At 37.6% G+C, this 12,745-nt stretch overlaps 1 protein-coding gene across 5 annotated transcripts in view; it reads left to right on the top strand.

Annotated features, from left to right (window-relative positions):
- EPSTI1 (epithelial stromal interaction 1) overlaps positions 1–12,745 on the top strand; it is a 100,534-nt gene that overhangs the window by 39,152 nt on the left and 48,637 nt on the right. For all 5 annotated transcript variants that reach the window (XM_029210244.1, XM_029210243.1, XM_029210246.1 and 2 more), the window contains exon 6: positions 2,354–2,427. In XM_029210244.1, coding sequence (XP_029066077.1) covers positions 2,354–2,427 — 74 coding nt within the window. The remainder of the gene's footprint in view (positions 1–2,353; positions 2,428–12,745) is intronic.

The raw sequence follows: 12,745 nt of genomic DNA, 5'->3' as shown, positions 1-12,745 counted from the left end.
TCTATCTAGAATTTCTACCTCTCATTAGACCCATGGTTCTTATCCTTTTATTTGGTCATCAGCCCCTAGGGAAATCTGAAGAAAGCTATGGACTCACGCTCCATAAAAATGAGCATACTCCTATCAGACAGCTTATTCATGAACCCGAGGTTAGAAGCCATATTCCAAATGTTATTCAAATTTTGGCTAACCTTAACCCTAACCCTAACCCAGGATGGGGTCTCCGCACACAGAAGGCACTGAATGAATGTCTGTGGAACTGTTGAAAGCATTTCCCAATTGCCCACTTCTGTGCTTTTTCTTTGTACTCATATTACATACTTGCAAACTTCTATTCCCTAATATATTTTACACACTGCCATCATGGCTTTCTTGTCTGTGTTCCCAGCTAGCTTCTGAAACTTTCCAGAGTAGGCACTGCTCTGCTTTTATTCCCAGCATCTAACAGAACATAGTACTGAGCATATAATAGGCGTTTGATAAATGTTTGTCGAATACGTGAGATTCAGTGATATTAAATGATTTGTTTGAGGTCACTCAGTGATGGTGGACCTAGAACTCAGTCCATATTTTTTCTTCTGGACCTCACGTTCTTAGATCTTTTATATTATGTATTTGTATATGTATAAGTATGGTTGGGTGATTCCTTAACTCACTGTTAAATGGAAAGAAATAAGTAGTCTGACTAAATCTAAGTATTTGGATTAGTGTATTAAAACAGCTACCACAGTGGTAGGTATTGAATACTTAAATACTCCAGTATTTTGCAAAATACTTCTCCATCAACTCTTGAGGGATAAACAGACCTTTTTTGGATAGAATTTAGCTACTGAGTAACTGTTTTTGTAAGTTGAGTCCAGTGATAATCTATTAGTGAAGAGATGAAAATCCATGTTCCAATTTCTGACCTTGCTAAAGGAACCCAGCCCTGGTCTCTAAATGCTTGTGTGATTTTCTCACTGTTCTCTAAGTAGCATTTCTAATCCTGGTTTAATCAATACCTACTGCTTGCTTGCTTGCTGTGTTTTACCTCCCAGCCCCCTTTTCTTCCCCCAGAGATGTGGGGAACTCATCACAATTGACTACTTTTGGTCTCATGAGTCAGGATTTTTTTCTAGATTGAGATCATGTTTATTCAGTTGTACAACTTTCTGTTGTTAGTTTGCTTCTTAGAACTGTGATTCATTAATAATCCAGTTGCCTTGTATTATAATTGAATTACAGTTGAATTGTATTACAATTCTCTTGGATTGTAGTAAATTTCCTTTATGTTTTTTCTGAAACTGAAATCATCCATTTTACCTTTCAAAATGGGATGAGTAAATAGTTCTGTGTGACTGAAGACTTTCATGGAAATGAACAATATGAACGGTTTTTTCCTCTCTTTGGAAGATGGAGCTAAACTTATGTTAGAGTTTGGAAGTGACGATTTCTATTATTCCCTTTTCACAGGTCTTCTTAAGGGACAAGTCATTTTTTTTTTTTTTTAAAGCAAATCCAGCTGCTTGACTTCTCCCTTGGATTCAATGAAAACTTCAAGTCTCTCCTGTGTTGTAGAACTTGTTTCAACTCCCCATTAAATTTGTTGTCTAGGAAGTCTACTTGTTTTTCACAGGCAAATTTAAAAAAATGAAAGTTGTATCATAGTAAAAAAACACAAGTGTTTCTGGGTTATTAAGTTGGATTAAAATATGCCAGAGCCATGGTGACAGTAATATCAAATGTGAAGTTCTTTATCTCTAGACTCTCCAAACAACTAATTTAAAAAATGAGACGATTCTTCTATTCAAGTAGATGGCTTTTTTTGGACATTTGCTGTTCAGTCTCTCAACAGCTTTTAGTATCTCATTCTAAGTCAGAAGGGAATTGAATTGGCTTATTGAAAATCTTTTCCTGAATGCTTTATTGTAATGTGGAGATATATATGTAGTATCAACTCTTTAACCATTTATATATATACATATTTTATATCATCTATTTAATCATTTATTATAATTTTAATTTAACATGATTGGTGTGGAAGTTTCATGTTTTCCTTAGAAAATTTTGAAAACACTGCTTAAGATATAAATGTTGCTATCATCTGAACTAAGGTAAAAATGTGAAATACTGATTCTGTGATTATACCAATCAAGTTGGGAGAGGGGAGCCATGGAAAGAACTTGGAGCCCCTGGCTTTCAGTGTAGGGCACATGGGTTGTGAGAGGGTTATCACCTTGGAAGCCCTGGTAGGTACCATATTGGACTACTGAGGCCACTTGAGCCTAAAGATTTTGGACCTTGGGTAACTTTAACATCATGATTCTGCTTAAAGCTTTCCTAATAGATTACACTTTGATACTTGAAATTTCAGAGCAATAAACTAGAGGAGAAAAAGAGACTTCAAGAAAACCTCAGGAGAGAAGCTTTTAGAGAACATCAGCAATGGTAAGTTTATATTTTCAGAACTTTGTACCTTTTATAGACATATTCATTGTGCTTTTAAATTCTAGGTGATAGTAACTATTCAAAACATCTGGTGTTGGATTGTTGACTTTTAATTATGTAATTGAACTCTAGAAGTGAGGTTCTAAGTTTGGAGATGTCTATACTCATTAAAGTATTCTTTAATAGTCAACAGATTAGAAAGAATACTGCCAAATTTGAGAAATTCCCCATTCTAAATAACTTGGAGGGCTTGCTTTTTGGTGATCCAGGTTACTTTTGATTATGAAGACTTCCAAAACACCAATATAAGGAAGATGTTGTTTGAAAGAAGTACGCAAGCAGAATCTAAACTAACTAGGGATTTACCTAATGTACTGAGGACTTATATTATTGTAAACAAGAATTGAGAAATAATTTCACAATTAACAGCAAAGCTCCCAATTGGTGGTCATACATCAAGGTACTTTTTCCAGTATGACTTGTGAATTACAACAGCTAACATGCATAGGGCAACTATGATGTGCTTTATAATGTAGATAATCTACTCTCTTATACAAGCTTTAAAGATAAGTTTGTGTTCAGCTCTAAGTAGCTAGGTTACTTGCACACTGCTTAAAAGAATAGACAAAACCAAAGAACCATATTTCTGTCCCTAGGTTAATTCCAAATATGGTAGAATTAAAACCAAGCAGATTTGGGTTCAAAATCCTAGCTCCATTCTCCAGCTGTGACCTTGGACAAACTACTAAACCTCTTTAAAGCTTAGTTTTTCTAAAAAAAATTAGGGTTGGTAATATCTCTCCCATCGGCCATTTGTAAGGATTAAATAAAGTATCTTATATAGGGCTTCCCTGGTGGTGCAGTGGTTAAGAATCCGCCTGCCAATGCAGGGTACATGGGTTTGAGCCCTGGTCCGGGAAGATACCACATGCCGTGGAGCAACTAAGCCTGTGCACCACAACTACTGAGCCTGTGCTCTAGAGCCTGCGAGCCACGATTACTGAGCCCGCATGCCGCAACTACTGAAGCCTGCGGCCCTAGAGCCCGTGCTCTGCAACAAGAGAAGCCACCACCATGAGAAGCCCATGTACCGCAACGAAGACCCAACATAGCCAAAAATAAATATAAATAAAATAAATAAATTTATTTAAAAAATCTTATAAAGGGCTTCCCTGGTGGCGCAGTGGTTGGGAGTCCGCCTGCCGATGCAGGGGACACGGGTTTGTGCCCCGGTCCGGGAGGGTCCCGCATGCCGCGGAGTGCCTGGGTCCGTGACCCATGGCCGCTGGGCCTGCGCGTCCGGAGCCTGTGCTCCGCAACGGGAGAGGCCACAGTGGTGAGAGGCCTGTGTACCACACACACACACACACACACACACACAAAAATCTTATAAAAAATTTATTTAAAAAAATGGTATATAAGTGACTGAATTTCATGGGGACTTGATATGTAACTTCTTACAGAGGTTCTTGTTGAATGGGATCAGACAGCTTATTTTCTAGAGACCTTTTAGAGATTTCTGGTTCCACCAGAACTAGTTATTGGTCTCCCATTTTCTGATGGACTGTACTGACTGCCTCCGCTTATCTATTCCCGTTGTTACACCTCATCTGTAGAATTTAAGATCATTTTAATGTTGGGGTGAGCATATGTGACACCCTAAAGTGTGTCCCTCCTCCAAGTACAGCATCCTCTGGTTTTCTCATTCCGCTGAGATTCTCCTGCCTCTACTGTAAGCAACAGCTCCTTGCTTTAAGACTCAGAGGTTGGAATGTAAAAGAAGTTTCTCAGCACTTCATTTTGCCCATTAGCAAGTTGGGTACCTGGCCTCCGCTACCCAGACCAGGAAAAGAGTGGGAGATAGAATGGGGTTGGGTGGAAGTGCTAATGAATGATGTTATCTTTCCCCACTTTTGTTCTAAGGCAGACATGGGGGTAAGGAAGCTGGTGTGAAGCTAAACACCAGGCTGTCTTAGAGAGAGATACAGGGCGGCAGGCAATAGACTAAGGGTTAAGGTATTATTGCCTCCCCCTTCTTTGGTAGAGAATGGATGAGAGTTGATTTCTCAGCCAATCAGAGGAGTTGAGTGCCCCCAGATGGCATGGGGGCATTTGTAGCCTGGAGACACAATAAGAACAAATGTATTTATCTTGTGGCATCCTTGTTTACACTGGAAAAGGGAAGACCTGCTTACCAATGAGAGGTCTTAGGTACAGGACTGGGAAGTGGAACAAGTCCATCCTCTGGGGAGTTTTAAACATGATAAAGTGAAGGATGAGAGATTCTTGGAGTTTTAAAGGATGTGGGAGATTGTGTCATCAAACCTTTTTTTTCTAGTCCTCCAGCTTCTTGAGTTTGTGTTTTACTGAATACTAGAGATCATCCTTTTTCTGTAAAGAAAGAAGAGTTCTACCCTCAGGCACCTCACACACTATCAGTGGAGCTGAATTCAATTACACGCACATTTCACTCTTGATCTTCCTTCTGCTTATCATAAAAGTCCCAGTTAACCAAGAAAAAGAGAAGTTGGCTAAAAATGAGAAGTATCTCAAATTGATTGTTAAAGCCTATTGAGAAACACAAGAAGAAGTATATGTGTGTGTTTTTTATATGTATTTTGTTTTGAAGTACTTTTGATATTAAAAGACCAATAGCTAATGAAATGAATGACCATTATATAGCTAGAAATATGAAAGAAACTTCTTGTATAAGATGGATCCTTATAACAAGCCTTTATCATATTTTCTTAGAATCAATTTATGGTGGAAGAATTGTATAGGAGAGCTATTAGAAATTTTTTTTAACATCTTTATTGGAGTATAATTGCTTTACAATGGTGTTAGTTTCTGCTGTATAACATTTAATTTTTATTTATTTATTTATTTTTGGCTGCGTTGGGTCTGTTGCTGCGTGCAGGCGTTCCCTAGTTGCAGCGAGCAGGAGCTACTCTTCATTGCGGTGCGCGGGCTTCTCATTGTGGTGGCTTCTTTTGTGGAGCACGGGTTCTAGGCTCGCGGGCTCAGTAGTTGTGGCTCGTGGCTTCTAGAGTGCAGGCTCAGTAGTTGTGGCTCATGGGCTTAGTTGCTCCACAGCATGTGGGATCTTCCTGGACCAGGGCTCAAACCCGTGTCCCCTGCATTGGCAGGCATATTCTTAACCATTGTGCCACCAGGGAGGTCCGAGAGGTCTTAGAATTTTAACAGCACAAAGTGTTCACTAGACCAACCAGGCTGTTCCCTATTCCATCCCCTTCACCAAAAAATTAGATTCTCCTGAAGCTGTCAAACTAAGGATCACAGAATAGAAACACAAATAAGGAATTCTTTCAATGCTGTGATATGTGTGTTTCAAATAGCAGACTAGGAGTGGTGTTCTTTGTTTTGTTTTGTTTTCTGTAGAGAAGGGCAACCGTGGACTTGAGCAGACTGTAAATCCAAGTTGCTGGAGAAAAAGCTCATGATATCATCCTGGGGCACCACCATGAGAATCTTAATGTATTCTTTCTTACCACCTTGTTCCTGACTTCGTTCATTTGCTTCTGATTATTTTTAGTGTTGTCAATTATTTAGCTAACAGGCAGAAAACTAGGCTTTTATTGACATCCAGAGGGACTCTCCTGAGTGTAATAGTGAAAGCAGTTTATTGAATGCCTGTGGGGTTGCTTTCTAATTGTACGCATTAATCTGCCCAAGCAAGCTGGCTGAAAATACACAAGCAGATTGCATGTGCAGATGGAGCACACGGGATGGTTTTTATGAAAAGACCTCTGGAATGTACTTCTGCAGTACTGTCTTTTCCTTAAAAATCAAATGACTGTGACTATTTCAGTTGGCGGCTGAGAACAGACCAGATTAATGGTGCATTAAGTCTGCTACTCTGGCTGGGGACAGACTCGAATTTCACAGTGTAGAGTTAGTTCTAGGATTCTTTTTTTTTTTTTTTTTTTTTTTTTTTTTTTTTTCTGTACGCAGGCCTCCCACTGCCATGGCCTCTTCCGTTGCGGAGCACAGGCTCCGAGGCCATGGCTCACGGGCCAGCCGCTCCGCGGCACGCGGGATCTTCACAGACCAGGGCACGAACCCGTGTCCCCTGCATCGGCAGGCGGACTCTCAACCACTGTGCCACCAGGGAAGCCCAGTTCTAGGATTCTTGAGCATGAAGGTGAAGGGTAGAAATAGGCTTCTAACCTTGGCATAGTTTTCACCATTATTTTACTCTGTCATTCCTTACTACTTATAAAAAGACAAATGTGACTTTTCAGGATGGCCTTTTTAATTAGTCAATATTGCTGGTAGATTTGAGGATTTGAAGTAACAGTTAATAAACCTTTGTGTGTGTGTGTGTGTTTTGTTATAATCAAAGAAAGGATGTTGTGATTTAGGTTATTTAAATTTCAGCATTTGAAATTTAAATGGTAATTTATTTTCAGTCATAGTCATCTTTCTCACCATGTGGTTTTTGGATGGATGTCGAGGCAGATTTGAATTTTGAGCCCATGTAATGAGTTATGGGGGTTAGGGTAAGATGTGAATGGGGCAATCAGATGCATTTTGGGTGCAGGTGTTAGGAAAAACAATGTTCTCTTAAGGATTTGCTGGAGAGGTGAGAATTGGGTATATTTTAAGCATTTACAATTTTAACTCATACCTAATAATCATTTAATCTAATAGACTGTACATTTGTATAGTTTTAAAAATATACAAAGTGCTTGGCTCTTTTAAATGTTATTTCAAAGTAATAAGCTGCTGTATTATTGAGAACCTATGGAGTGCCAGCAGTGTTAGGCATAGTATATACATTTTTTCATTTAATGTTTAGATCAACCCTATTAGGGATATATCATCTTCATTTTACAGGTGGAGGGTTGAGTAATTCAAAGTCACATAGTGACTTTGTGAGCAATGCAGCCAAATCTTGGTCTTGAGATTTGGAGGACCAGGGATAATGAGTAATTCACAGGTGTGCTGTACTCACAAGGTCAGGATTATCGGGCTAGGGTGGGGGTGATAAGCCCTGTAGCTACACGGGGGGCCGGTGGAGAAGACTATAGAATAGGTCAGTTCGGAGATAAAGACTTGGGCAAAACTGACTTCTGATTCTTCCAAGGAAGATCTAAATTTTGCCTGCAAGAAGCAAAAGAAAAACTGAGGAAGAATGTCTGCTTTCTCTGATTTTCCTCAGACCCGAAGGACATCCTTTTCCAGGTCCAACACTGGATTAACTCCACAGTTAAGCTTCCTGTAGGGTACATGGGCTTTTGTGAGCTCTCCTGGCTGGACTGTGCTCCTAGGTACCAATATTTCCAGGGGAGAAGAGCTCAGTTCTTAAAACCTTGGTTGAAAAAGCCCTTGGAACCAAGCTCATTCCAAAGTAGGACCTTCTTATTTCTAAATTGCCAAGCACCACCATGAGCTCAGCCTGCAGATGGTAATGTTGGGAAGTTTTCTTCATTTCCGCCATTGGAACCACGCATCTCTTTAATTTCCATTTGAATGATAGTGTGATTAGTTCCTAGGAGGCACATCTTCATCTGTTTTAGTTTCCTAGAACTGAGGATCCAGGCAGGTCTGCTGAATATGCACGCTTAGGTTCCAAGTTTGTCTTCTAATATGCTCACTCAACTTCTAATGCCCTTTGTGGGAGCTTCCAAAAGACACTTAAGGGCTAAATTGATCCCTTATCCATATGGTAGGCTTAAATCCAACCTCACATTTTATAATCCCAGTAAGGTGAACTGAAAGTCATCCTATTCATAACTTTCTATCTTATGCTAATGAAGTGAACTTACAGGTACAAAAATCCTCTATTTGTTCAGAATGAGACTGAACAGTTTATCAGAAATCTGAGAGAATCCCTGTCTACTGAATGTTAAATCATGTTGATGGTTAAAATTTCTAGCCACTATCAATTCTTCCTGCAGATGTCCTAGTGAATGTTAACTCATTTTCATACCCACTGCCACTACCTTCATATAGGTATTTATCACATGCCACTTGCATTATGGCTTCTGTCTCCTAGTCATCCTCTGAGTTACTGGAATGGCTTTCTTACTCTCTTTGCCAACAGTCTCTTTTCTCGATTGTCTTATATGTTTGTCAGATTTCATTTTCTACAGCACAGCTTTTGTCATGTCACTATCCTATTCCAAAAGCCTTGATTACTTCCCATTGCTTATGAAGTAAATTCCAAATTCTCTAGCCGCACGATGGGGGAATTGTGAGCCGCCTTAGTAAGATGTCAGAAAGGACTGATTGGGTTTGCGCCTCTGTCGGGTTGATTTCGGGAGAGGGTTTGAGGAAGCAGGGTTTTGTTCTGGGTTGGCTGTTATCAGGAAGCAGGGGTAATAGTGATTAGGTATCAGGTATCTTTTTTTTTTTTTTGCGGTACGCGCGCCTCTCACTGTTGTGGCCTCTCCCGTTGTGGAGCACAGGCTCCGCACGTGCAGGCTCAGCGGCCATGGCTCACGGGCCCAGCCACTCCACGGCATGTGGGATCTTCCCGGACCGGGGCACGAACCCGTGTCCCCTGCATCGGCAGGCGGACTCTCAACCACTGCGCCACCAGGGAAGCCCTCTTTTTTTTTTAACCTTTTTGTATATTGGAGTACAGTTGATTAACAATGTTGTGTTAGTTTCAGATGTAGAGCAAAGTAGGTATCAGGTATCTTAATCTTATTTAAAAGGAGGGAAGATACTTTTAATTAATTAATACTGTACTTGATAAATAAGCAGTAGTCACTCCTGTTAGCCAAAATTTTGGGGTGTTTGGTCACTTTTGTGGTTTAGACAAGATTCATGTATCTTTCTTTGTTCAGACATATCATGGAGTGGTCTTTTTTTTCATGATTCATCGCCATCATAAAGTGACCTCCTCTGATATTGATATTGTATGAAATTACTTTCAATAGGAGAACACCAAGGCTTAGCTGTGAATGCCAGGGCAGCTCCTGGATGTCAGGAACAGCTTCTATCTTTTTCAGGATGTAGTTAATAGTTGGTTAAAGATAAAAGTTGACTGGTGCCTTATTTACAAAATAGTTTCACTTAAGTATCTCATCACTGGAACCTGGTACCATCAGTGCTCCTCTTGGGAGGGTAGATCTAGGATCAGACTGCCTGCCTGGTCTCAAACTTTAACCTCTCTCCTAACATTGAGCCTAGGTTTCCTCATATATAGCATGGGGTGGGGCTAATATTTGCTAACTCGAAGATTAATCAATATAACCCATGTAAGAAATCTAGCATAGTGCTTGGAGGGAGAAGGTAGAGTATAAAGGAACTCCAAACAAGGATAGCAGAGGAAGAAGTAAGAGAGAGGGACCAGCTGACTCCGGCCTTTATCTCCAAGGGTAGAGCCTAAGAACTTTTGGACACACGAGAAAACCCTGGGGCCTGGAAAGTGCTCCTGGTAAATGTACTATACCTGGGGGAATATGTGCCCCCCCCACCGCCATCCTGGAGACAAGCTGCCTGCACAGCCAGGCAACTTTATCACTTTTGTGTGAGTCCTAAGATCTTTACTGAAAAAAACTGCCAGAAAATAAACTCTGGTCAAACAAATAAGGACTCCAAGAAAGAGGAAGATGTAAGTTATCAGAACAATTATGAATAAAGAAGACAATGACATTTATAGCCAAATATATGATTAGCTTTTTTCTTTTTCCTTTTTATTATTAAGAATCAACATGATGAAATTAAAATCATGGAGGATTTCAGTGCTATGGAAGAGGCACAAGGGAGAGAGAAGGATAGGAAGTAAAACAATTATTATTGTTTTTGCACGAGTGAATGCTAGTGAATTCCAGATATTGATAGAAAAAAATAAGTAATTATGTGTTTATTATATGTTTAATTGTATGTACAAATAGGATATATAACAAAAACGTAAGAAGAAAAAAATCAAATGAAAAATTGATAATTACAACAAAAGGCAGAAAAGAGGGTGGAAGTTTTATAAGCAACAAGACAACAATCACAAAAAAGGTATATAGGCTAAATTTCCTTATTTAAAAAAAAGTTCCTGGATTGCAAAAAAAAAAAAAAAAAAAAGGAAAAATCTAGCTATATGCTACTCTAAGAGATATCTATAAAACAAAAGAGTTGGAAAACAAAGGCATGGAACATATATCCATAAATGCTAGTAAAAGAAGGCAGATGTAGCAATATTAATATGAGACAAAATTGAATGCAAGATGAAAAGCATTCAACAGGATAAAGAATATTTTATACACATAAAATATGTAATCCCAAAGATAATGTGAACTGTAAATATCAATATAGATTTGAAATATATGAAACAAAAACTGCTGAAGTCTGTAATATAGATTATGGATTTGTCAAATTTTCCTTTTATTCTCCATAGAAATTAATAGGTCATCATGTGAACCAAAAAACTTCATAAGGAATAGAGGATATGAATAACAATGACTTGGCATGATAACATAGACATAGTTACAAAGTGTAGTACCTAGTTTATGAAAATACCTATTCTTTACAAATATGACTTAACTACCATTGGCCATGACTAAGGCCTCAAAGACTCTCAGTAAGTTCCAAAAATACCCCCAAATCCTATAAAGCCACTATTCCTAAGAAAAATGTAATAAAATTAGAAATTAAGCAATAAGAAATTTTAAAGTCTATCCACTTAAAAATTTTTTTCTAATTACCTTTTTAAAGGATTGTTAGGTTACCATCTGTCACCACACTAGACTTAATGCAGTGATCATTTCATAATGTATAAAAATATCAGGTCACTATGTTTTATACCTGAAACTAATATAATATTGTGTGTTAATTATTCAATTAAAAAATTAAAAAATTAAAGATTCAGGTTCCCTGGGAGGATGGGGGGAGACTATTAGGATAAAAAATTTTGAAACCAAAACTGAAATTACAAATTACTTTGGAATAAGAGAATATAAATTTTCAAGTATTCCACGTTAAAATCCATGGGATGTGACTACAAAATTATTTAGAAGATGCAGAAGTTTAAAAGCTTTTAGAAAAAATGGAAATAAAATAACTAAGCATTTTACTAAGATAAGATTATAGCCATAAAATAAATACAAATAGAAGGGAGGAATAAATAAAGGGGAAAAAGTGATGAAGTTGAATAGAAAAATTTATCATCACTAAATTAAACCAAAAACTAGGTTTATTTGGAAAATTCTGGTAAAGTAGATAAACTTTTGACTTGTCTGAGTAAGAAATAAGGAAGAACTCCAAGGATAAGAAAGGAAGTATAACCAAAATTCGAGAAGAGAAATACTATGTCCTACTTCTGTTAATTTTTTTTAACCCAGATTTCCACATTTATTTCCTAGGAAAATATATGCTATTAGACTTGACACCTGAATAGAATAAAAACTCTAAATGGAAGGGAAAATGTAGTTTGATCTCACCTAAAAAAGACAATAGGCCCAGTTGGTTTGAAAACAGAAGAAGAAGGTAACTTTCTCAGTAAAGTCTGGAACAGGATAAGAAGGGCATTTGCTATTTATCACTGATACTGATTTTTAGATAGAAAATTAGAGAGAGTTTCTATTTCTAACAAAGAAAGAATTTAAATATTGGAAAGGAAGAGATATAAGTGCCTCTGATTGCTCACCTAAAACCTTTCAAGGAAATCAACTAAAAAATTATTAGAACTAATACAAATAGTTTGACTATCATGAATGAATCTAAAATCAATATGCAAACACTTCTGTCTTTGCACCATCAGACACACCATCAAAACCTCATTATAAAATATAATTGAAAGAAAAATTTCATTTACGATAATCATCCACACTGTAAAACAGGTGAGTGTAAGTCTAATAGACATATACATAAAATAAAATACCTAAAATAAAATGAAAATATTAAATGTAGATCATCTATTTACTATAGAAGGGAAAAAAATCAACATTGTAAAGATAATTCCACTCTTATTTATACATAAATTAAACAGGACCTTTTGTGAAATTTGATAAAACATTTTTAAAGAGAAAATATTAAAAAAAAAATAGACAAACCTGAAAAACTGAAGGGACAGGGAGAAGCTTGTACCAGGTATCGTATACAACATAGGTATGGTAGTAATAACAAAGTGTTATTGGCATTGTAATAAATAAACTTAGTGAATGGGAGAGAGTCTACAAATAGACCCATGGGTATATGGGAATTTAGTATTTAGGACTTTAGCTATTGATAAAGGTATTTGTTCAATCAGTGTCAAAAGGACAGATAATTTGACAAATTGTACTAATTCAGCACAATTAGAATGTAATGAAGAATGCTTTTATAATTTTGTGGTAAAACTCCTTTCTACGCTATA

This window comes from Monodon monoceros, unplaced genomic scaffold (assembly GCF_005190385.1).
Source record: "Monodon monoceros isolate NGI ecotype Baffin Bay Population unplaced genomic scaffold, NGI_Narwhal_1 Super_Scaffold_8, whole genome shotgun sequence".
Classification (NCBI taxonomy): domain Eukaryota; kingdom Metazoa; phylum Chordata; class Mammalia; order Artiodactyla; family Monodontidae; genus Monodon; species Monodon monoceros.
The sequence above is the reverse complement of the archived record's forward strand: the minus strand, read 5'-3'. Positions and strand labels throughout refer to the sequence as shown.